General features: G+C 43.2%; 1 protein-coding gene across 2 annotated transcripts in view; it reads left to right on the forward strand.

Annotated features, from left to right (window-relative positions):
• Window positions 1-6667: 6667 nt before the first annotated feature.
• KHDRBS1 (KH RNA binding domain containing, signal transduction associated 1) overlaps window positions 6668-24884 on the forward strand; it is a 37995-nt gene continuing 19778 nt past the window's right edge. For both annotated transcript variants that reach the window (XR_005831538.1, XM_040619172.1), the window contains exons 1-4: window positions 6668-7184; window positions 19801-19925; window positions 20748-20864; window positions 22532-22678. Coding sequence is in view for 1 of the 2 variants with exons in the window: in XM_040619172.1 (XP_040475106.1) it covers window positions 6803-7184; window positions 19801-19925; window positions 20748-20864; window positions 22532-22678 (771 nt within the window). In the remaining variant the exon portion in view is untranslated. The remainder of the gene's footprint in view (window positions 7185-19800; window positions 19926-20747; window positions 20865-22531; window positions 22679-24884) is intronic.

A 24884-nucleotide genomic window follows, 5' to 3' on the forward strand; every position in this document is an offset into this window, starting at 1 on the left:
TCCGTGCACACTTCCCCTCCCCCAGTCTAGGTCATATGACATGACTTGACAAACCAGGGACCCATGCCAAAGTTTGTAATGCTTTAATGTACTCTGTGTGTGCTGTTCCTATTTCGATTAACTGAGCCAACAAATCTTTATTGATCAGATAATCCAGCCCAGCACTCTACTGGGTGCTGGAGACATAATCTTAAACACCACAGGCAAAGTTCCTGCCCTCATGGGGCTTACATTCAAGTGGCAGAGGTCGATGTTACTCAAACAATAATACAAAGTAAATTGAAAATGTGATAGGTTTCAGGAATAAGCCATGGAAACATATAACAACAAGAGCTAATCTCACCTCCTCTGGGGATCTGGGAAGGCTTCCCTGAAGAAGTGAAATTTTCAGGGCACCTGGCTGGCTCAGTCAGGAGGGCATGTGACTCTTGATGTTGGGGGTTGTGAGTTCGAGCCCCACATTGGGTGTAGAGATCACTTAAAAATAAACTCTTAGGGGCGCCTGCATGGCTCAGTCATTAAGCGTCTGCCTTTGGCTCAGGGCGTGATCCCGGAGTCCTGGGATCGAGCCCCACATCGGGCTCCTCCACTGGGAGCCTGCTTCTTCCTCTCCCACTCCCCCTGCTCCTGTTCCCTCTCTCACTGGCTGGCTGTCTCTCTCTGTCAATTAAATAAAAACAAAATCTTTTAAAAAAATAAAATAAATAAACTCTTAAAAAAGAAGTGACATTTTCATTTATCTGAAATTACAGTATACAGTGTCCAAGGAAAAGAGGCGGTGGGGAAGGGAGGGCCTGAGTTGGGAGTGGGAGAGCAGTGATCAGAATTTTAGGGTAAGGAACCAGAAAAGTATGCAGTCTGGAGGAGGCAGGAATCTGGCTTCTTTGAGGAACTGAAAAAGGCCAGGGCCGCTGCATACAGGAACTGAGGAGGAGAAAGTCCTGAGCTGGGGCAAGAAAGTCAGGCGGGGCTGGCCATGCAGGCAGGGCGAAGTCAGGCATGTTAAGAGTTCTGGTCTTTAATCCTGAGGGCAATGGGAAGTCACTGTAAAGGTTTTACAAGGTGTGTGTGTGTGAGAGAGAGAGAGAGAGAGAGCAAGAGAGAGAGAGAGACAGAGAGACAGAGAAAGAGAGACAGACAGGCAGGCAGACACAATCAAATCTGCCTTTTGAAAATATTATTCTGGCTTTTGGGTAGAGAATAGAGAAAGGATGCAGGAGTAGGAATAGAAGTAGGGGACGACGAAGATGAAGATGAAGATGAAGATGAAGATGAAGATAGAAGAAGAAGGAGGAGGAGGAGGAGGAGGAGGAGGAGGGGGAGGAGGGGGAGGAGAAGAAGGAAAGAAGAAGAAGTAGTAGTAGTAGGGGACCAGTCCAGAGGTGGCAGAAGTTCAAGTGAGTCATTCAGCACCTCAGATGGAGTCAGAGGTGGTGGAGATAGAGAAACATGGGCTTTACAACATTCATGCAGGGAACGGCAGGACTTAGTCATGGATTGTGTATGGTGAGGGTGAAGCAGTGGAGAGCAGTTAAAAATGACTCCCAGATTTCCAGCTGTGCAGTGAGTTAGGGGAGCTGTTCCCTAAGACAGGGAACACTGGAGGAGGAGCAGGTTGGTGGTGAAGGCAATGGAGAGAATGGGAGTTTATTTTGCAGATATTTACTTGGTCAACATACATTTATCGAATGCCTGCTCTGTTCCAGCCTCTGTCTTTACATACAAAGACAGAAATGTTTCCTGCCCATAAGCTGCTCACCTTCTGGTTGGGGGGAGACAGGCAGGGAAAAAAAAAAAAAGATGATTATAACCCAAGTATCATGTAGACCTCGTAAGCCTATGGACTCAAACAAAACCACATGAACACTAATCACCCTGAGTTCCTGTTGTTGGCCCGACAAAGTCCCCTTTAAGTATTTTGGGGACACCTCTAGGGACTTTTCACAAACGGCTGTCAGACAAAGCAGTGGGTTAAGTCACTGGGCGCACCAACACTGCTCTGACCCCCGCTATCACTACCAAAGGCACTTTCTGTGGGAATGCTAAGACCACCTTGGGACTAGAGTGAGGCAAGCAAGGAGCATGGCCTTGAGAGGGAATGCCTCCTTAAATTTTGTTGGCCCTTAAATTTTGCTCGAGGTGCTGGAGAAGGCCTGGGTCCTGGAAAAGGAGCTTCTCCCAAGCCCCAAGCTATGTTAAATCATCTGGGCCCCAAAGCAGCGCTGCTAGGGGCAGAAGTTTGAATTCTATCGGGGACACATGGAGTTACACAGCCAGACGGGGATGTAACAGGGGTGCAATTGGTTATCTAGATTTGGAACTCAGAAGTTTGGGCTAGAGATCTATATTCGAGAACATGGAAAATAGAGAATAGGCACAGGAACCAAGCTCTGCTGAACAACTAACATTCATTCATTCATTCATTCATTCATTCATTCATTCATTTTGAACAACATTTAAATGCCTTGCCCCCACTCCACCTGGCAACTTCTCAAAGATCCACCTTCCGTAACGCATGTCCCTGGTTGGCCGGGCCTCTTTCCCGCGCGTTCCTACAGCTCTTTGTAGTCCTCTACTATAGCACTTTCCAGTCTACACGGTAACTCTTGGTTTGTATATTTGTCTCCTCCACTCAGCCGAGAGCTCCTTGAGGCCATGGACTCCCTTATTCAATGTTCAAGCTCATGCTAAGACTAAAATTATGGGAGGATGGTACCCAGAATTGAGTGAGGAGAAGGGAGAAGAGACTGCCCCCTCCCCTGCTGCATGGCCCAGTCTTTCTGTACCATTTCTAGAATGACCCTGTAGATATGTGGATATTAGTGCACAAAAATGTTGTTCAGTGATGCTCATTGCATTGTGATTTGCCACACTGAAAAGGTGAATTGACCCTTACACATTTCCAAATATAGGCACCAGACCTACATCTCTATCAGAAGTGCACTGGTTAGAGGTAGCTGATGGAATGCTAGGCAGCCATGAAAAAATGAAGTAGATTCCCTGAGAAGGAAAAATGACCAGAATATTTCATTTAAAAACAGGTCCCAAACTGTTCGTATAGAATGCTGCAATTTGTGTTTAAAACAAAAAAGATAGATTTGCATATAGATGTATTAAAATGTCTAGAAAGCTACACAAGTAACCATAGTAACCATTGAGTAATGCTTTAGAGAGGGGCAGTCTAGTGCATGGGCAAGGTTTGGGGAGAATTTCACTTTATGCCTATCTTATCGTTGGATTTTTCTTAAAACTAGAAATATATATATATATAAAATATACACATACACATACATATATACACATATGATTTTATTTTTAAGTAACCTCTACACCCAACGTGGGGCTCGAACTCAACCCTGAGATCAAGAGTCACGTGCCCTAACGAGCCAACCAGGCGCCCCAAAAGTATATATTTTTATAGTAAAACAAAAGTCTCAGAAAAGAATTTAAAACATTGAATCTTGGTCTCCCTTTCTCCTTCTCCACCCTCCACATATTTGGCACCAAGTAAGTGTTTAAGACTGAACAGATGAATTACACTCTTGGAAGAGAAACTCTCCTGTTCAGAGCCGGAGCCCTTCTTCTCCCAGGAACTGGCCTCAAAGCACGAGAGGTAGACGAGGCTTGCGGATCCCCCCATTGGTAAGGTCACACAGGTCAGGCAGCTACAGGCAAACTTTCATCTTTCCCAGTCCACCCATTAGGGACTCACAGGAAAGCGAAAGTCTGCAATAAGGTACTCGATAAATGTGTGTAATAATAATAACAATGGTCGCCATCGCCTCTCAAGCACCTACTAATTACCAGCCCGGTGCGGAGTGCTTTAATCCTCACAGCCCAGAGGTAGGCATTGTTTCCTGATTTTATCAAAGAGGAGGAAGGAGAGGCTGAGTATGGGTAAGGAATGTGCTCAAGCATCCAGCAGGTAAGCAGAGCCAACTCCGTCTGAATCACTATGCTCTCAATTGTTCCTACATCCTACACCATAGTAACTGGATTATGGGAGGAAATAGGGTAAAAGTTACTTGTGTTTTTGGAAACTCCCCCGCCAAAACAAAGTCTAGTTATAATCAGTGAAAATGAGACAGATTAGAGAGCAGGCCTTTCAGATCCACAAGCAAGACGAAGTACCCCGAACTCTTCATTGGGCACCAGATGGCGTGATAATAATTTTGCTTATAAGTTCTACCATCAGGAGATTTACACTGATATTTGTTCACACCAATTCTGCAAGGTAAATGTCGTTACCTCCACTTTATAGAGGAGGAAACTAAGGCTCAGACAGGTTGTGCTTTTGCTAATGACATACGGCGAGGACAAGGCATTGCTGGGTTTGAATCTGTCTGCCTCACGCCAAAGCCAGTGCTTTCACAAGGCTTGTATACTGTTAATAATTTCTTCAGGTGAACCTGGAGCAGCAGGTGATACCGTGGTCAACACAAAATGAGCTCCAGACCTCTGGGCTTTCAGGACAGGAATTACTCTTCTAACCCCCAGGGAATTTCCCAGGGCCAGGCCCACCTCCACCCCAATGGAAGGCTGCCGCATCACTTATTTGGTAAGGACACCAGAGCGTCACAACCTGTTGCCTCAGAGATTACCTTTTGTGTGTCTCATCAGGAAGAAGAGCTCAAATCTCCCTTCAACCCCACCCTTGTCAAGTAAGTAAAGGTTTGGCAGCCATCCGGAAGGACTGGTGATTCTAGTCTAGAAACCCACAGCTCCTCCTCAGACACTTCTTTATCAAAGTTTTATTAGCCTCAGCTCAAGGTACCTCCATCTGGGCATCTCATTACAGAGCAAGGACACTTCAGCCATTTGTAACACCACTCCCACCCAAACAAGGTTTTCAAGGACAGCACAGAAAGGAGTTGCAAGAGAGCTATAAATCCACCTTGCCCCCTTTCCCCTCCTCCATGCATTTGCTCTCTCAACCCACCTATTTCTTCACACTCTCCAACTGGATTACTCTCGTTCCTTAAACGCATCTCTGACATTCTCATCTTGAATGCTCATTTATTCACACTTCCCTTTGCCTGGAACTCATTCTCCCCTGGCCGAAAACTATCTCCTGCCTTGAACTCCAATTGCACTTAATAGTCACCTATCTTTTGGCACTGGTCACATTACATTCTTCATTACGATTACTCAAAAAACATTTTTCCTCCTACTTATAAACTATCTATGTGACTTCAAAGTCAAGTACTGACAGTGGATATACGTGTGTGTGTATTATGTGATAATTTATGGAGATATTTGTGTTTATTCTCATTTCTGTGGGTAATTTCTTCCCCCCATCCCCAAGAAGGTAGCCAGGCCTTAAATGTTCCCTAGTTTGAAGGCTTCTACGTTTCGGATTCAAAAATCAACAGTTTCCAGCCACAGAGAAGACAATGTCCAGAAATGGTTTTGAAAACCATGGGCTTAGTAGGGGAACTGATTCCAAAGGAAAAGGAATGGGAGTGCTTTGAATGGGGGAAGTACAAATCTGTGGAGGGAAAGGTTAGAGAAAGCACCCGGTTTCTGAGAGTTTATGGGAGTAGAGACCTAGGCTCATTTGCATATAGCACCCCGGGATGAGGAGACTGCTGTGGGAGACTGTCCACTATATACCTTGGCTTTGAGAGCAGTGGTAAGGCTCTGTCTCTTTGAGCAAGCCCGGAATGATCCACGGTGAAGGGTCCAAAAGAGGCAGGGGGATTCGGTAGAAGGAGTCCTCCTACCGATACAACCATCACGGATTAAGGACCTGGCCTCTTCCTTACTTTTTTGCGCAAGAACCACTTAAGTCAGCAGAAAGCAGCAGTATATGTGAAGAGCTAAAATGCTTCGTCTTTGAAGACGACTTCTCAGACCAACAAGGCTAACCTTTTAGCACCTACTGTATTGGAAACCTTGGGATAAGGCTTTTGGGGTTCCCTGCTTCGGTCGGGCGCCCTTTCCCTCGCTAGATTTCAAGTCTCCAATCTAAACCTTCCCTCTTAGTTCAAGTCCTCCAACAGCCTTCAGTCTTCCCACTGACCCGTCCTTCCTCAATTTCTCCCTCCAAGCTTTCCTTCCCCATCTCCACCCCTCACCACGAGTCAGACTCTCCCTTAGTCGTGCCTTCTTCACCCCTAATTTCCCTCGTGCCCTGTCTCTTCCCCTTCCCTGTTCAGGCAGTCTCTCTCCTCTCTTCCTGCTCAGATCGTCCTCCCGCGACCCTCACTCGGGTCTCCGTTCATTTCCACACTTCAGTGACCACCCCCACCCCACCCCACGTCCACCCCCAACCCCATTGAGCACTGGCCCCCTCCGCGTCTCAGCCGTTGGCGGGGGCGTGGCCCCGCGAGTAACAGGTCTCCCGCCCCACACTCCGCGGGCCCGCGCGCAGACAAAGACATTCCACAGCCCCCGCCCCTCCGCGCGCTCGGCCAGAGGGGGAGGAGACACGTGTCCCGCTAGCGCCGAGTCACGTGGAAAAGAAAACGAAGCCCGCGGCCACTCGCGCACGCGCACAAGACTCTGGCCTGGCGGGCTCGGAGGGAAAAGGGGAGCGGGGAGGCGACTTCTTCGGGCTCCGCGGCGGTGCGCAGGCGCCGTGGCCCGACTGGAGACTTTGTTCTCCGCGGAGAGACCCAAGGGCGGTGCCGGTGGCTGGCTGCGCACGCGCGCCGCCTCATTTCCGGTGCTCTCTTTCGCTGGGTCGCTCGGGTCGGCTTCGGTCGCTGTCGCTCCCGCTCTCCCACCCCCGCCAACCGCCGCTCGGGCCTCTGCCGCTGCCGCGTCGCTTCCTCGATCCCTCGATCGCACATCCGCCCCAATGCAGCGCCGGGACGACCCCGCCGCGCGCATGAGCCGGTCCTCGGGCCGCAGCGGCTCCATGGACCCCTCCGGAGCCCACCCCTCAGTGCGTCAGGCGCCGTCTCGGCAGCCCCCTCTGCCTCACCGGTCCCGGGGAGGCGGCGGGGGATCCCGGGGGGGCGCCCGGGCCTCGCCCGCCACGCAGCCACCACCGCTGCTGCCGCCCTCGGCCACGGGTCCCGACGCGACAGTGGGCGGTCCAGCACCGACCCCGCTGCTGCCCCCCTCAGCCACTGCCTCTGTCAAGATGGAGCCGGAGAACAAGTACCTGCCCGAACTCATGGCCGAGAAGGACTCGCTCGACCCGTCCTTCACTCACGCCATGCAGCTACTGACGGCAGGTAAGCGGGCCTCCCGGGTCCCTCTGGGTCGCCTGGCCACCCGGGGGCATGGGCAGCAGTGGCTTTGTTCCGCCCGCTTCCCGCCCCCCGCCCCCTCGGGGTCAAGGCAGTCGGGAACTCCCCTTCTCTCATCCTCATCCTGGGGAGCCTGGATTCCACACTCCCATCCGGGCCCTCGGTGCGAGGGAGAATTTCTAGACTGCAGTGGAGGCCCGAAGGGGACTTGGCGATTTCTTAGCGCAAAGATCTTGATGGATAGCGCTGCGCTCCCCGCCCCTTTGCCGACCCTTCCCCCTCCCACTTCTTGCAGCTGCCCTGCGCTCCGAGTGTTCAGATTCTTCCAGAAATGAGCCTTTATCTCCCCCTACCCCCAAAGGGAAAGCTTTCTTCATTGCGGGTGGCGGTAGACGCCTCTACTGAGGGTATAGGGGGTGAAGACAGCCCGAGCCGGGGAGGGACCGTGGGAGGGAGGGCCGAGGTGAAATGGGGTGAGACTGGAGTGCCCTGTCCAGCGCGCCGCGGTAGTTGGGGCCGGGTAGGACTTAGCGGTAACAGGAGCTTAAGTTGCTCGGCGACGGGAGCAACCTGTGGGAATCGGAGCTTGAGGTTTTCCGAATCAGATTTCCGAATTCGGCAGATAAAATGATAATCGCTATAGAGCCGGAAGGTTGGACCCCTTTATTTTACAAGGTGTTGTTCATCAGAAGGGTAAAAATAATCTTAGGGACGGTGAAATGGGGTAGGAGGAGGTAAGGGGTGGTTTGCAGGACATTCCCCAAGATGGACAAAAACAGAAGTCGCAGGATGCTTGTACCTGAAAGGCTTGGTCTTCTAGTTTTATTTCTTTTTGCTTCAGTACTGAAATAGATTAGGAAAAGTAGTCTTTGTTCTCAGTCTGTGGACTAACGCTCCTTTCCTGCTCTGCACTGGCCAATCACCTAGTCGCTCTGATTTCTCCCTAAAGCCGTCTCTTTTGCCCTCACTTCTAGTTAAAACGTTATTTTAATAAGTATTTCTATGGAGAACTGAATTTTATAAGCAAGTAAAAAGTTGCAGCCTTCAACACTAGATGAGTAGTTGGACTCTTTGACAAGGTTGCTATAATGGACAGATCGTTATGAAAATACCATTTCCCTCCCCTTTGTTCTCTTATCTCCCTACATTGCGTAGGGGTCTTCACTTTTTAATGCAATAAACAAAGCTCGCTGTGGTCAAGAAAAAGGACATTTGGGTAAACTGCTTACATTTTCAATTGGGTGCTTTTCTGTTCTGTAACACAGATTGTTTCAAACATTACTGTTCGTAGTGTTCTTGAAGACCAGGATGCCTTCTTTTATCTTTGTATTTTTTATGTTGTCTTGCATATAGCAAACACCAGGTGTTTGAATCTAAAAGCAAGTACATGCAGACTTAGGAATGGCAGGCTAAATGCTAAAGGTTGACTTGGTAGTCTAATTTTTTATTTCCTCTAATCTTTAAGCAGGTCAGGTTAAATGAGTAAGAATAACAAACTTTAGAATTAAAGGTGTTAGCTTAGGTTTGAAATTCTGACCCTTAATTAGTTACCTACTCTTGGGGAAGTTTTCTGAACCTTTTCTGAACCTCAGTAACCTTATCTGGAAAGTGGGATTGTGAGTTGAGAGAATTAAATGTCATGAAAAGTACTAGCACCATTCCCTTTGGCCATAATCAGATAATAACTTATCACCACAGTTTTCTTCTAGTTGTAAATCCATGGTACTGAATAAGGTATGAAAACAAGGTATTTTTTGCCTTTCTGACCACACCAAGTGCCTAGTACAGTGTTTGTCTTTCAAGTAAAAGATGTTTCCTTAGAATAATCATCAAAAACTGTTGATCCTTAAAAGTTACTTATGCTCAGTCAGTAGAACATGTGACTCTTGATCTTGGGGTTGTAAGTTGGAACCCATGTGGGTGTAGAGATTACTGAAAAATAAAAATCTTTTTTAAAAAAGTTACTTAAAATTTTCACTCTTACTGCTTAAATTCTGTTACAAGAGAGTGCTCTTTAATATTTTTTAACTTGGGCTTTTTGGTGTTTTTTTAATGAACTAAAATTTTAATTGGAGAATTGGCTCATTGAGAAAACAGACTTGGAGTATATGGATGCTTCTTAGTGGGGTTAAGTTTTGATGTATATTGGACCTGGTTCTTAACGTATTTTTTAATGATCTGGAAAAGGGATTGTAGTGAAGTCAACCCACTGTGAGGAAGTGAGACTCTCAGAAGACAGAATAGTAGTATTTAAACTCTGATAAAGGGGTGCCTGGGTGGCTCAGTCAGTTAAGCATCTGCCTTCGGCTCAGGTCATGATCCCAGGGTCCTCGGATTGAGCCCTGAGTTGGGCTCCCTGCTCAGGGTTAGTCTGATTCTCCCTCTCCCTCTGCCCCTCCCCTCAGTTCGTAGCTCGCTTGCTCTCTAGCTCTGCTCTCTCTCTCTCAAATAAATAAAATCTTTAAAAAAAAAAAAAAAGCTCTGATAAGGATACGTGTAAGAAAAATACAGTTAACACTTACTGTGCCAGGCACTGGTCTGAGCACTTCACATCAAATATTTAGTCTTTGTGACAATATTATGAGGAAGTTACTTTTTTTTTTTTTTAAAGATTTAATTTATTTGACAGAGAGCGCACGCACAAGCAGAGAGAGCAGGAGGGAGAGGGAGAAGCAGACTCCCATTAGACCAGGGAGCCCGATGTAGGGCTTGATCCCACGACCCTGGGATCATGACCTGAGCTGAAGGCGGACGCTTAAGGACTGAGCCACCCAGGCGCGCCAATGAGCAAGTTACTCTTATCCTCATTTTTACAGATGAGGAAATCAAGGCACCCAGAGATTAAATAATTTGCCTCAGGAATAAAATTAGTAAGCAGCATAGCTAGGATTTGAAGTCAGTCTGAGTGTGGATCCATACACCTAACCTTCCCCACCCATCCCACCCCCTACTATATATAGTACCTACAACAAATTGTACTTCAAAAATATTTTGTACTACTTGGACAAAATATTGCAGTTTATTTGAATGCATTGGAGTGCTAGCTAACAGGTCAGTAAAGATAATAAGGCCAGAAGAAGGAGGAAACCCAGAGAGCAGAGCCTAGCTCTAACTGACTCTCTCAGGCACCTCTGCTCATTTCCCAAGAGAAGCCTCAAGACCCAGACCACTCGTCCTTCAGCAGCCTCATACCCCTTCCTGTTCCTTTCCTAGCCTTACTTTTTTTTTTTTTTTTAAAGATTTTATTTTTAAGTGATCTTTCCACCCAACGTGGGGCTCAAACTTAGAAAACTTGAGATCAGGACTCGTATGCTGTACTGACTGAGCCACCCAGATGCCCCCCAGCTTTATTTTATTTTGTACTTAATGAGCTTCTGCTGTATTATATATTGTAGTTACGTATGTATTTGTTAACCACTGCTCCTTCACAGCTAGAATGTCAGCTCTACCAGGGCAGGGATCTTTTGTCTGCTTTGTTCACTGCTGTATCTCCTGTTCCTCGGAAGAATGCCACACAGAGTGGACTCTTACTAAATATTTGATGAACGAATACTCATCTTCATTGCATGATGGAAAAACATCAACACAGTTCTGAGAGATTTACATTTCGAATATGGACATCTATGTTAGCCAAATTGATATTCAGCTATGATGACAATTAAATGCATTTGCAGATATGCAAGGACTCAGTGTACCCATGCTTGTTTTCTGAAACAAAAATAATTGATCTTGTGTTACATATTTATGTAATAAACATACAATGCTTGTATGTAGAGCAGTGTTCTTTTTCTACTTTGTACAATTAGGAAAATATAAGTTTGTGTAAATGACTCAGGAGTAAGTAAACATTTTGAATAGTTAACAATCCCCACAAGATCTTGAAAATATAAGAAATCCGTCTTTCAAAAGCACTCATCAGACATTTAAAGACAGTCTGTTGATTGGGGCGCCTGGGTAGCGCAGTCGTTGAGCGTCTGCCTTTGGCTCAGGGCGTGATCCCGGCGTTCTGGGATCGAGCCCCACATCGGGTTCCTCCGCTGGGAGCCTGCTTCTTCCTCTCCCACTCCCCTGCTGTGTTCCCTCTCTCGCTGGCTGTCTCTCTGTCACATAAATAAAAATAAAATCTTAAAAAAAAAAAAAATAAAGACAGTCTGTTGAAACTTCAAAATACTTAATTCCTTTATTTCTTTCACAATATAAAGAAATATCTATTTCATTTCATCTACAGGGCTAGCAAAACCTAATAAAATCAGAAAGTGGAATTAGTTACAAAGAATTCTAGACCAAATATAAATATAAATAGTAGGGTAAACAGGCAGAGGTTATCATTATTTGCAACAGTATTGTTGTTTACATAGGAAAGTGGTCCGGGATGCAGCTGATTACAAGATAGAGATGTACAAATCAGTAGGTTTCTGATACATGAGCAGTAGCCAGTTAGAAAAGAGAAAATCTCATTTTTAGAATAGTATCCAAAAAATTAAAAAAAGAATAGTATCAATTGCCTTGGGATAAGCAATAAAAATCAGTTCAAAATGTATGTGAATAATGATAAACAATAACATTAAATAATATTTAACCTTTGTGTAGAGCATGTAACATGGGCCATGAGGTATGCTACCTACTCAATCTTCCTGGCCGTTCTATGAGGAAGAATTTTTATCTCAGTACAGATGAGGAATATTGTGATCACATACTATCAACTTAAAATTTTACTAAAGGTGATAAAGGAAGATCTGAATGAAAAGAGAAATATGCCATGTCCTGGGGAAGTTGTGGGGGGTGTAGGGGGACTAGCATTGTAAAGGTGACAGAGAACTTTTAATAGTTGATTTTTTGCATTTCCCAAACTAATTCCAACTGGATTTATTTTTTTATTTTTTTTAAGAGATTTATTTATCTTAGAGCACGAGTGGGAGGGGGAAAGGGAGAAGGAGAGAGAATCTCAAGCAGACTCCACACTGAGCACGGAGCTGGTCTTGGGGATCGCTCACATGACCCCAATGTGACCTGAGCCCAAACCAAGAGCCAGACACTCAACCGACTGTGCTACCCAGGCACCGCAACTGGATTTATTTTTTTCTTTTTCTTTTTTTTTTTTTTAAAGATTTTATTTATTTATTCAACAGAGACAGCCAGCGAGAGAGGGAACACAGCAGGGGAGTGGGAGAGGAAGAAGCAGGCTCCTAGCAGAGGAGCCTGATGTGGGGCTCGATCCCAGAACGCTGGGATCACGCCCTGAGCCAAAGGCAGACGCTTAACCGCTGTGCCACCCAGGCGCCCCAAGGATTTATTTTTTTTAACCTGACATGCTGAATATAAAGTAGCTGAAAGAGGAAATGAAGATAAGTGAGAAAAAAATTTTGGAGACAGGAAAATAATGAAAATCTGCAATATTGACAGAAATTTAGTCAAACAATGGGGCACCTGGGTGGCTCAGTCGTTAAGCGTCTGCCTTCGGCTCAGGGCGTGATCCCGGCATTCTGGGATCGAGCCCCACATCAGGCTCCTCCGCTGGGAGCCTGCTTCTCCCTCTCCCACTCCCTCTGCTTGTGTTCCCTCTCTCGCTGGCTGTCTGTCTCTCTCTCTGTCAAATAAATAAAATCTTTAAAAACAAATTTAGTCAAACAAGACGTTTAGGGTTTGAGAGGATGAGAATTAGAAGGAACTCAAACATTGCTGGTGGAAGTGTGAACTGATACAACCACTCTGGATAACAGTTTTAACATTTCATCTGAAAGTTAACTTTCAAATTCCTTTAAAATTCAGCAACACCATTCCTAGGAATATGCCCAAAGAAACTTTTGTACATGAATGCCTCATTCATAAAATGGTGCACCTTGTTCACAAGATGGTGCACCTTGTTTCACCATTGATTGGAGACTGTGAGCCTTTCAAAATGAAATATTTATATAGCTGTGAAAATGAAAACTTACAGCTAGATGCAACAACATAGGGAAATCTTGGAAATCTAATGTTAGTCAGGAAAGCAAGTCCCATAAGGCTAGATACATACGGTACAATACTATTTTTATGGAACATAATACTAGTGAGATTAAGCAAAATATTGTTAGCATACATTTTTCTCTGATAAAGCAGTTTTTTACAAAACTAAACATATGTTTACCATACGACTCAGCAATTGCACTCTTGGGCATTTATCCCAGAAAAATTAAAACTTAGTTTCACACAAACGTGTGCATGAATGTTCATAGCAGCTTTATTCTTCATACCCCAAAACTGAAAACAAACCATATGCCTCCAATAGGTGAATAAACTAGTACATTCATACCATGGAATACTACTTAGCAATAAAAAGAAATGATAAATGCAACAACTTGGATGGATCTCAAGAGAATTATGCTGAGTAAAAAGATCCAGTCTCTAAAGGAAACATATTGTATAATTCCGTTAATTTAACATTCTTGAAAATACAAAATAATAGAGATGGAGAACAGATAAGTGGTTGCCAGTGATGAGGAACAGCTGGAGGGACGGGACTGTGGCTGCAAAAGGGTAGCATGAGGAATCCCTGTGATGGAACTGTTTGCACCTTGACTGTGGTGGTGCTCACATGACTGATGAAACTGCATAGAACTAAACACACAAGTGGGTGTAAAACTGATGAAATCCGAATAAAGCCAGTAGATTGTGTTAATGTTAATTTTCTGGTTATGATACTGTATTGTATATGTGCAAAGTGTTATGGAGAAGACTCGGTGAACGGTATATGAGATCTTTTATTTCTTTTTTTTAATTTTTTTTTTTAAGATTTTATTTATTTATGTGACAGAGAGACAGCCAGCGAGAAAGGGAACACAGCAGGGGAGAGGGAGAAGCAGGCTCCCAGCCGAGGAGCCCGATGTGGGACTTGATGCCGCAACGCCGGGATCACGCCCTGAGCCGAAGGCAGACGCCTAACGACTGCGCTACCCAGGCGCCCCTTTTTTAATTTTTTTTATTATGTTATGTTGAGATCTTGTATTTCTTACAACTGCATATAAATCTACAAGTATCTCAAAAAAAAAAAAAAACGGGGGGGTGTATGCCTGGGTGGCTCAGTTGGTTAAACATCTGCCTTTGGGTCAGGTCATGATCTTGGGGTCCTGGGATGGAGCCCCACTGCAGGTTCCCTGCTCAGTGGGGAGTCTGCTTGTTCCTTTCCCTCTGCCCCACTTGTATGCACTCTTGCTCTCTCTCAAATAAATAAAATCTTTAAAAAAGAAAAAAGAAGCTCTAAACTTTAAATTGTATCGTAAGAAAGAGATTCAAGAGACCATGGTCAATATGTCATAACAGGGTTTGCCACTATCCTGGAATGTGAGAATTGAGCCCCTTAGAGGGCTCTTTACTCAGACTTTGGGAGATTTTTCTGAACTAATACCTATTCTCTGTCAACACTGTCTGAGAAATATTGTGTTGGTATCTTTTCCTAGGGAGCTAATCAGCTTTCATCAGATTCTCAAAGGGGAAGATGACCCCAAAAAAGATTAAGAACCGATTGGTCTGTGCTCTTGTTTAAAACAGTTAAGTAATTTGATAAATAAAAAGAAAGGAGTTTCTTTATACAAAGATAGTAAACTTACTGGACTTGTGATTCCACAAGTGGGTACCAACAGAAAAGATATAGGGCAGAGAATTACAAATTTGGGGATGATAAAGTCATGAAGGTATAGGGCATAGAATTATAAACTTGGGAATGATAAAAGTCATGAACCATTGAGAGTGTTAATGGTACGTTTCTTTCATTCAGTAGACATTTATGGATGTCTGTTGTGTATGAGACATTATACTAAAAATGGCAGGTAGTCAGTTTAGTGATGGAAGGGGTCCAGAAATCATTAACAAGGGAAGGAGTAATGTGGTTAGAAGTATGAACCAAGTGCATTGAAAGTCGAGAGGAGGGCATGACCCCTGACCTTTTGGAGCAGAGATTCTCTGAATCTTGCCCTCTTAAAAACACTGTCTCTGGATGTCTTAGAAAATCTTGACCACCGTCTTGCTGCTTATGCAGCCCTTATCAAATGCTCAGTTAATGAAATGTTCGTGGTAATCTGTTTTTAGTTAAGCCAATCCAGTTGATAAAGTTTGTATATAATTTTTCCTAACTTTTCTAGTATTAACATTTTTGTGTTTATTAAATCTTTTTTTCTCTCTTTTTTTTTATTATGCTTTTTAAAAGTAAGAAGGGAGACTAAGAGAGGCTTAATGACTTGCTCAAGGTCACATACCAAGCATGTAGCATAAGTGGGAAACACAGTTCTGTCCAGCTTCAAAAGTCATGCTCTTTCCTCTGAGCTATGCATTTAAGAAACAATCCTTGGCAGTTCTTTCAGCCCATGGGTCCTATCCCTGTGCTTTAATAAAACCACCTTTTTGCACCAAAAAAAGAAAAAGAAACCTCATCCTTTAGAGCTTACAATCTGTGGTAAGACCTACCCAAAAAGGAACAGTTAAATTATAGTCAAAGATAGAGTAAAAGAAATGCCACAATATTAGTTGAATTTGCTTTGACTGGTGGAAGGAGGGACCTGGGTTTAAGTACCTGCTGTGTCACTAACTAGTTTTGTGGTCTTGGACAAGTTGCATAACTTTTCTGAGCCCAAGTTTTTGCACTTGTTAAATAGGGATAGTCCTGGTTATAAAGACAAAATGAAACACTAAGTACAAAATTCCTGACACATAGAGACACTGGATGAAATATGATTATTTATAAGCGTCTGGCTAGAAAACAAATGGGTCACCTCTCTGTGTTGTTTACACCTTAGCTTTCCTTTCTTTGGCTCTTGGGACATCCAAGGTCTCTGGAGGCCCAAGCAAAGATCACTTAAAGGAGTTAGTTTCAAAAAAGTTGTCTAGAAAGTACTTTTGCCTGAAGGTTAAACCATTTTTAGGAAGCTTCTCCTTGATTTTTTTTTTCTTCCCAATACAACCTACTCTAAGCTCTCCAAGAAGAAGGCGGCCAAGGAGAGAAAAACAGAATTGGGGGGGTGGGGGAAGCCAGACAAGATCAGGCTGCTGAACATCTGAAGCACCCACGGAGTCCTTTCATGGACTTGAACCACATGACAGTGTCTGAGGATATAAACCGTACGCAAAATTTTACAAAAGGAACTCTTCCTTGCTTAAATAAAGTTACCCCCCTTCAGAAACTCTTCATTGAGAGGCAGTAATAAAAGCATGAGGTTTAAAGTTAGAGAAAGGCTGGGTTTTAACCCTTATTCTGGTACTTTAACAGCTCTGTGATTTAGAAACTTTTCTTTGGGGGCGCCTGGGTGGCTCAGTCGTTAAGCGTCTGCCTTTAGCCCAGGGCGTGATTCCGGAATCCTGGGATTGAGTCCCGCATCAGGCTCCTCCACTGCGAGCCTTCTTCCTCTCCCACTCCCCCTGCTTGTGTTCCTTCTCTCGCTGGCTGCCTCTATCTCTGTCAAATAAATAAATAAAATCTTTAAAAAAAAAAAAGAAAAACTTTTCTTTGAGTGTGTTTCCTCATTTGTAAAATAGGGGTAGTACCAGCTACTTCACTGAGTTATTTTGTAGGATAAATAAGGTAATGTTTGTACGGTATTTGATACATAGTAGACATTGAATGAATATTCAGTCTTTTCCCTTCCAAACATGGAAGAGGAGCCCTCTTGAAGACTTAAAGTTGCCTCTTTGTGTTTTGCTTTCTAGGCTAAACTCCCATGATTCTTTTATCTTTTCAGTGCTCAGTTTTATTTAAATCATCCTTCTGGGGCTTCTCTAAACATATTTTAATATTCTTTTAAAATTTTTGAGATGAACTGGACAAAAGGATTCTGATTAAGATATGACTAGTGCAAAATATAACAGAAGGATCCACGTTACAGAAGGAAAGGCCTTAAATTTACAGGGTGCATTACATTGCATAAAAACAAACCTTTCTCCTGAGTTCAATTTTTGCAGCCCTCCTTCCTATAGGAGTACAACAGATTACCAGGCTTTGACTCTTATCTTCTTGCACTGGCCAAGTAAAGTTTCTGAAAAGTGCTATAAAATAGAGGGCCTAACTAGATGGTAGCAATTAGAACATACAAAGAGACATTTAAAATGAAGCATGTAATTTGTTCCACATTTTTAGAAGCTCTTTGGGATGTTTTCAGGTCACGAAGGTGGCATCTTTGTTCCTAGGATTTTTGAGGATTCAGTACCCGGTTTTTCAGCCTGGAAACTCAAGAAGAGATGTATTCAGAGATGGTAGGTTCAAAACTAGTGACTAGAAAAGGCTAATATTAGCAGTAAGTGGGAGGGCAGACTAGAGGTCAGGATATACCACCAGTAAAACAGCAAACAAATAAGAGTGTTGAATGAAGCATTTAGTCTGCTAATTTTAAGGTCAAATTTGTTCTCTCTTTCAAGCAATGAAACATAGGAATGTGAAGAGCACTGTCATCTACAGTTCTTCTCATAGGAGTAAAGGTTTAGTTAATATTTACAATATGGGATGGGGCGTCTGGCTGGCTCAGTCATTAAGCATCTGCCTTCGGCTCAGGTCACGATCTGGGGTCCTGGGATCGAGCCCTGAGTCGGGCTCCCTGCTCAGTGGGGAGTCTGCTTTTCCCTCTCGCTCTGCTGCCCTCTGTCTCTCTCTGTCAAATAAATAAAATATTTTTTTAAAAAGAATATTTATAATATGATTAGCAGTTTTAATTGTCAGAAAACAGGGGAGTGTGTGCTTTTGGCCATAAACAGTTCAGTTAGCTCACCATATCCTATAACATGTGAAATTAGGCTTTTTAATAAGCAGAAGCCTTCAGTTTGAAATTCTGAACTCTTTTGAAGTCTGTTAGAATCAAAGTGACTTTCCTTCATCTGTATACTTCACAGCCAGCCTTAGTCTAAACAGTTATTTTTAAAAACTGCTAAAGGTATGGGTTTGCACAATGTGTTTGAAGTATTATATCTTTTTTTTTTTACTATTTTATTTTTAAGTGATCACCACACCCAACATGGGTCTTGAACTCACATCCCCGAAATCAAGAGTCGCATGCTCCACCGACTGAGCCAGCCAGGTGCCCCTGAAGTCATGTATCTTTATACCTTAAACCAGTGGCTTTCAAAGTGTGATCCCTACATCAGCAAGATCAGTGTCACCCTGGTAACTTGCTAGAAATGCAGATTCCTAACACAGATCCCAGACTGGCGTTGGGGCCCAGCAATCTAGTTGAACAAGCCCTCCAGGTGATTCCAATGCATACTGAAGTTTGAGAACCCTTACCTTAAAATTACAGAAGATAGCGGGGTGCCTGGTTGGCTCAGTCGGTTGGGCATCCAGCTCTTGGTTACAGCTCAGTACATGATCTTGGTTTGAGATCAAGCCCACCTTGGGCTCCCTGATTAGCCGGGAGTCTGCTTGAGATTCTTTCCTTTTCCCTCTGCCCCCCTCCCCAGGGCATGCTCTCTTCCTCTCTCTCTCTCTCAAATAAAATCTTTTTTAAAAATTATAGAGTATAGAAACACAGTATGGGAATAGTATATAAGGAGAACATTCCGCGTTATTTAGAATGTTCCACTGACTTCGGGGAGTATAAATTTCTTTTTTTGACTGTTTTCAGTGGACCATATAACCTTTTAGTTGCTGTTCATTGCTTGCACACACTCTGCCCCATCTCTGTTCGTACTCCTGTCATAGCACTTAAGTGTACTTCATTGCCATCTTCATAGACTGCGAATGTCCGTGTCTAAACGTAGTGAAGATGGGGATTTTATCTGACTTGTTCTGCCGTATCTCCTATACTTTATAGGATAGATGCCTGGCCCTTAGTAAATCTTCCCTGGTGGTTAATGATCATACCCGTATCTCTCCCTTCATCTGCCTCTCCACAGGAAGCACTCAAATGCTTCCAATGAATGAATGAATGAAGTTCCCTAATTATAGGAAATCTTTTTGGATACTAAGGTTATATCCGATGAAACTGTCTTACCCTGTGAATTGAAAGTACCTTGGTGCATGTTTTCCTTCAGGAGGTTGACTGAATTTGGGCTAGGTAACGTTGACTGTATGGTAAGCTCTTCTAGGAAATGGGCTTTAATTAGTACGTGTACGTATGTTATTTTTTTCGGTCTGTATAGCAACCTCATGAGGTAGATATTGCTTCCATTTTACAGATGAGGAAACCAAAAATTAAAGCAATTAAGTAGCTTTCCAAAGTTCACACAACTCGTCTTTCAGAACTCTCAAGGACTGTCATCCAAAGCACTACTCTCACAATGGAATTTTAATGGTACTCTTCATTGTGTATTTAAATTACTGACCTTTGTTTCTTCATAAAGATACGACTTTATGCTTTCTTTTGCTTGATGCAGACTTTATTTTTAGTTCATTTATCCCCTTATCCCCATTTCTCTGCATTGGTTTTGTTAAATTTGCTTTTCTTGAGAAACATTTGAAAGGCTCTGAGGTGGAGGCTTCAGGTGGGGATGGAAGAGCAAACTGCTTTCATGAGAAGCAGCCTTTCAGTTTCCCAGTTGGCTTCACACGTCTGAACTGTTTGGTCTTATATTCCACTATTGCTTTAGGCAGGCTTGGTAATTTGCCTCTAGTTACCAGAACAAACTAAATCGTGTTTGTCTTATCCAGAAATTGAGAAGATTCAGAAAGGAGATTCAAAAAAGGACGATGAGGAGAATTACTTGGATTTATTTTCTCATAAGAACATGAAGCTGAAGGAGCGGGTACTGATACCTGTCAAGCAGTATCCCAAGGTAAGGCGTAACATGCCTCACTCCCTTCGTGGTCTTTGTAGCTGTGAGAGCCATGGGCTGAAATAAAGACTTCGGGAAACTGTGATGCATCAGGTCCTTGAGCCCGTGAAGCTTCTCTTCCAGACTTGCAGTACTTGTTTCTGGCAGTTGAAACATCTAAGTCCATAACGAACAGCATACCTAGAACTAGGAAGGAAATAGAATCAACTTTTTATTACCAAAAAGAGTTTCTTTCTCAAATGTTTGTTCAGGCTCCAAGTTTAAAGAAAAAAATTGAAGAGTTGCTCTCTGTCAAAAGATTGATGTGGTGGGAAAAAAGATTGATGCAAAATCTAAATACAGGAAATGTAACACAAATCCTTGGCTAGATGAAGTTAATATTCTTTCTTAGTGTTTTACTTTTAAATAAATCCTTTCTTGTTTTTCTCCTCCTCCTCTTTTCCTTTTTTCAAAGGAAAGAAATTAGTTCTATTTAGTTTACCTAACAAGTACTGCAAAAGAATGCCATGTGTCTGTTCTGAGGTCACTGCCTTAAAAATATTTATATGTGTTCAAGTACTAAGGGTTGCAGTGTGATGATGTGGAAGGAGCACCAGACTGTATCAGGAAACCCAAGTTCAAGTCTAGGAACTGCTACTTTCTACTTGTATAGTCTTAGACTATTCACTTTTTTCAGTCTATCCTCAGCATATCCTTCAGTAAAATGGGAATGGTAATACACTCCCTATTTTACAGGGTTGTTGAAGATCAAATGAGATATTGCATGTGGAAATGTTTTATAGGAACATGTGTATTGAGAAATCTATTTTTATTTCCTGTCAGTTCAATTTTGTGGGGAAGATCCTTGGGCCACAAGGGAATACAATCAAAAGACTGCAAGAGGAGACAGGTGCAAAGATCTCTGTGCTGGGCAAGGGCTCAATGAGAGACAAAGCCAAGGTAAGCTCATATCAGTGAGGCAAGAAGACAATGCGTTCTGGAAGCCAGCACTTGTAAGTGTACAGAATGTGAATCCCTTAAATTTGTGTTGGCTGCAAGAGATTATAGACCAGGTTAACTCACTTGTTTGGCAACACTGGAAGAGCCTAGGCGTGCCCTGGTGATTGTTTTCTTTTCCTTATTTTTGACTGCATAGTAATGGAGGCAGCAGTAGCAACTTTCACATTTGTAGGCTTGTCCATGAAAACTTGGAAGAGAGCTGGATATACTAAAACTTATCCAGACTAAAGACACTAAAATGTGAATAGCCTATTCCCTTTCCAGTAACACAGAAAAGTGAGAACAGTAATGTTGTGAGTGCAGGTGAGTCTGAGGATTAGTTGTCTGGGTTTTTTAGAGCCAGCTGGAACGTAAAGAACACTAAAAGAAAGTATTTCAAAAGGAACCATGAGTAATCCTGACAACAGAACCTAATGCTGATTTTTTTTTCCATGTCATAGTCCCAGGGGCTTTGTATATTCTTTATAAGTATCAAAAAATTTCCTATCAAAACAGAATCGCCTTGGGGCGCCTGGGTAGCGCAGTCGTTCAGCGTCTGCCTTCGGCTCAGGGCGTGATCCCGGCATTCTGGGATCGAGTCCCACATCGGGCTCCTCCGCTGGGAGCCTGCTTCTTCCTCTCCCACTCCCTCTGCTTGTGTTACCTCTCTAGCTGGCTGTCTCTCTCTGTCAAGTAAATAAATAAAATCTTAAAAAACAAAAACACAAAACAGAATAGTCTTAACCTTCTAGGGTCAGCTTTTTAGATGAGACATACCAGGTACTGCCTAAAAACTTCGTCATTCAGGGCTCTTTTTATGCAGCCTATATTGCTGAACATTGTTTTCTCAGAGCCTCTTCGTTTGTCCACTCACATTTCTCACTAGCTGAATACACTTTGGACTGAAGTATGTTATTCTACCTAATGCGATTTACATGAGATTTTCTTCACTCTGTCCTGATTTTTTTCCTACTTTAGAACTCCCCAGACCATATAAGCAAATAAGAAGAGCTGGTGCTGGGACACCTGGCTGGCTCAGTCAGTAGAGCATGGGACTTTTGGTCTCGGGGTCATGAGTTTGAGCCCCACAATGGGGACAGAGATTACTTAATAAATTAAAAAAGTTTAGGGGCTCCTGGGTGGCTCAGAAGCATCTGACTCTTGGTTTTGGCTCAGGAGAGATAGAGCCCTGCTTCAGGCTCCCTTTGCTCCCCCATAAATAAATAAGCTTGCTTATTTATTTATTTATTTATTTAAAGTTAAAAAGAAGAAGAAGAAAAAGACCTGGTACTTAACAGACTACCTGGGATTTAAAAGCAAATGCTTGGCAGTGAATGAATGCATGCATGCTTGGCAAGCAGCTGATAATCTGAATGAAGACTGGATTTAAGTTTCTCTCTTCCACACCTTCTAATAAGAGCTGCAGTGAATACACCAAGAATTTGAGACAGCGGTTAACTTTTAGTAGCAGACTGATTACAGGTTTAGCAGGTTGTGTGAATTACTATTCTCCAGACCTTGTTTTGCTTTCTTCTTAAACTTTATTGTTTTTCTTAGGTGTTTAGGTTATTTCTTGCTGTCTCTTTGGACATCCATGTGATGTGATGTTTTTCTGCATTTTTCCATAGGAGGAAGAGCTGCGCAAAGGTGGAGACCCCAAATATGCCCACTTGAATATGGATCTGCATGTCTTCATTGAAGTCTTTGGACCCCCATGTGAGGCTTATGCTCTTATGGCCCATGCTATGGAGGAAGTCAAGAAGTTCCTAGTACCAGTAAGGAAATCCACATCCTGTATCTTTGAGCAAGAGAGAACTGGGATCTTGTGCTGTTGCTAATAAGGCAGGGGTTCTTAACCACGGTCTCTGCATAACCTAAAATTGCATACCAAATTCTGTATGTTCATTTTTCTGAGGTGATGTGTTCCTTGTACCTAGTTCTCAAAGCACTATGCCCCAAAGCCACTCTCCCCTTACTTGTCTAATGTGGTTTTAGTTATATACCAGGATCTGTTGTTAGTATCCTAGGTCCACAGTGTGTCTGACATTTTAACATCTGGTTAACAAAGATTTAATGGAGTCTTCACTGAGCTAAGTGTGTTGGTGCTAGTGTGGAATGAGGAGGTTATGATAAGAAAATGGCTAAGATGGTCGTAAATCCCCTGTACTCAAGGGTTTGTGTTCTAGACTCTAGAGTGTGTAGAAGATAACAGTAAGGGGGTTCTAGCATCCAATGTTAATAGATTAAATTTTGACTTGGATGCATTCAGGGCTTTCTCTCCTGGAGGAATTTCTTACATAGAGTTTGATTTTGAAAGAGTCATGATTGTTATAGGCTTGACTGTTGATGATATTAAACAAATTGGTGTGCAGTTCCTTTCAGAGTATAACTGAGGCCCATGAAGAGTTGGGACAGAGCAGTTTACCTGTGTTGCTTATTACCATCTGGTCAGAGGGTCCATTCTTTGAATAAGTAGAAAATGGTGTGATTTTTGCTCAGCAAGACCAGGTAGTTGTCAGAGTTAACATACTACAGTTGAATATTTAATAACCAAGGATGAATCTGGAACCTTAGGAAGCATCAGAAATACTCATAACTAGAATTGAGTAAGCATCCTGTTTTCATCACTAAAACTAAGAGGAGGTGAGATGCAGTTCTTGGTTTTCTTGTGTACACAGAATGAGGCGTTGGAACTACATGTGGTGTCAGAGGATGTGAGAATTGGTAGAGCAAAAATTTATAGGCAGTGTGTACCTATAATGCAGAACTCTAAGAATTCCAACACTGTCTCAGATGCTTTGTTTCCAAGTACCTCGTCTTCGTTAGAATGTTCAAATGTGAAACAGCCAATTTAAAATATCCTAGAGAAGACCTCAGAGCTGGTAAATTTTCCCTTGAGGGAGTTCTTTTTACTCTTTTTGTGTTCTGTTGAAGCATCCTGAGCCACCTGGTTTCTGAAGGACTGTAGGGGAATGCCCATCTCCTCTTTGTCCTTAGTCTCAGCGTATTTCTCAAAAGGGATAGCTTTACAAGGCTTGCATGTAAGTGGATCTTCTAAAAAGATGCCTGCCAGGCATATCTGGGTTTCTTCAGTGTTGGTATAGCATTTGGAAGAATCTAGGCAAAGGGGCTGTCATTGGTCACTTGATTCTCCAGGGTGGGTCTCAAGCAGCAGTCATGTGAGGTAGGAGGGGAAGAGTTGGAGGGGGGGCATCTCTGTGGTGACTAGAATCTTCTATTCTTGAAGCTCTATCCAGCTGGGATATGTAAAAAAGCATGGAGTATTAAAACTGAATGGCTCTCATCAGGAAATATGTGAAAAGATTTGCAAATGGCATTTGACTCAATTCTTCCCTCCTGTGAAGAAGAAAAAAGTGAGCCTGTTTTTGCGTCCATGACCAGAGCCTCCGTTTTCCCCTTAGAACCATTAACTGTACCAGAGAGGCTTCCTGGTACAGTAGGAAGAGCACTGGACTGGGACCTTTATCCGCGCCATCTTGGACAAGTTATTATTTCACTTTTCTGAGCCTCAGGTTCCTTGTTCATCCCAAACATTTGTTAAGTATCTGGTAGGTGCCTAATACTCTGCTTGGGTCTGAAGTTACAAAAAATGGCTCCTTTCTCACAATCTAGTGAGAAAGACAATTCTAGAATGACGTGGTAAGTGCTTGGGTAGAGAAAATTACACGGTGCTCTGGAAAAAGAGGAGGGAGTGGGGGTGGCATCAAAGACAGTTTTTCAAAAGAGGTAATATTTTAGATTAAGTCTTGTAAGAGTGAGTTAGTCTCTTAGGTGGACAAAAAAGGCAATGTAGTCTAATGATTCAAAGCCTAGATTTTGGAGAGAGGTAATTCTGAGTTCACGTCAAGTCTGCCGCTTACTAGCTGTATGTCCTTATGCTGGTGGCTTTATATGCCCTGATTCTGTTTCCCAGCTGTAAAATGGGAAGACCTGTCTGCTTACTTCAGGGTTATCTTGAAG

This window comes from Ursus maritimus, unplaced genomic scaffold, assembly GCF_017311325.1.
Source record: "Ursus maritimus isolate PB19 unplaced genomic scaffold, ASM1731132v1 scaffold_32, whole genome shotgun sequence".
Classification (NCBI taxonomy): Eukaryota; Metazoa; Chordata; class Mammalia; order Carnivora; family Ursidae; genus Ursus; species Ursus maritimus.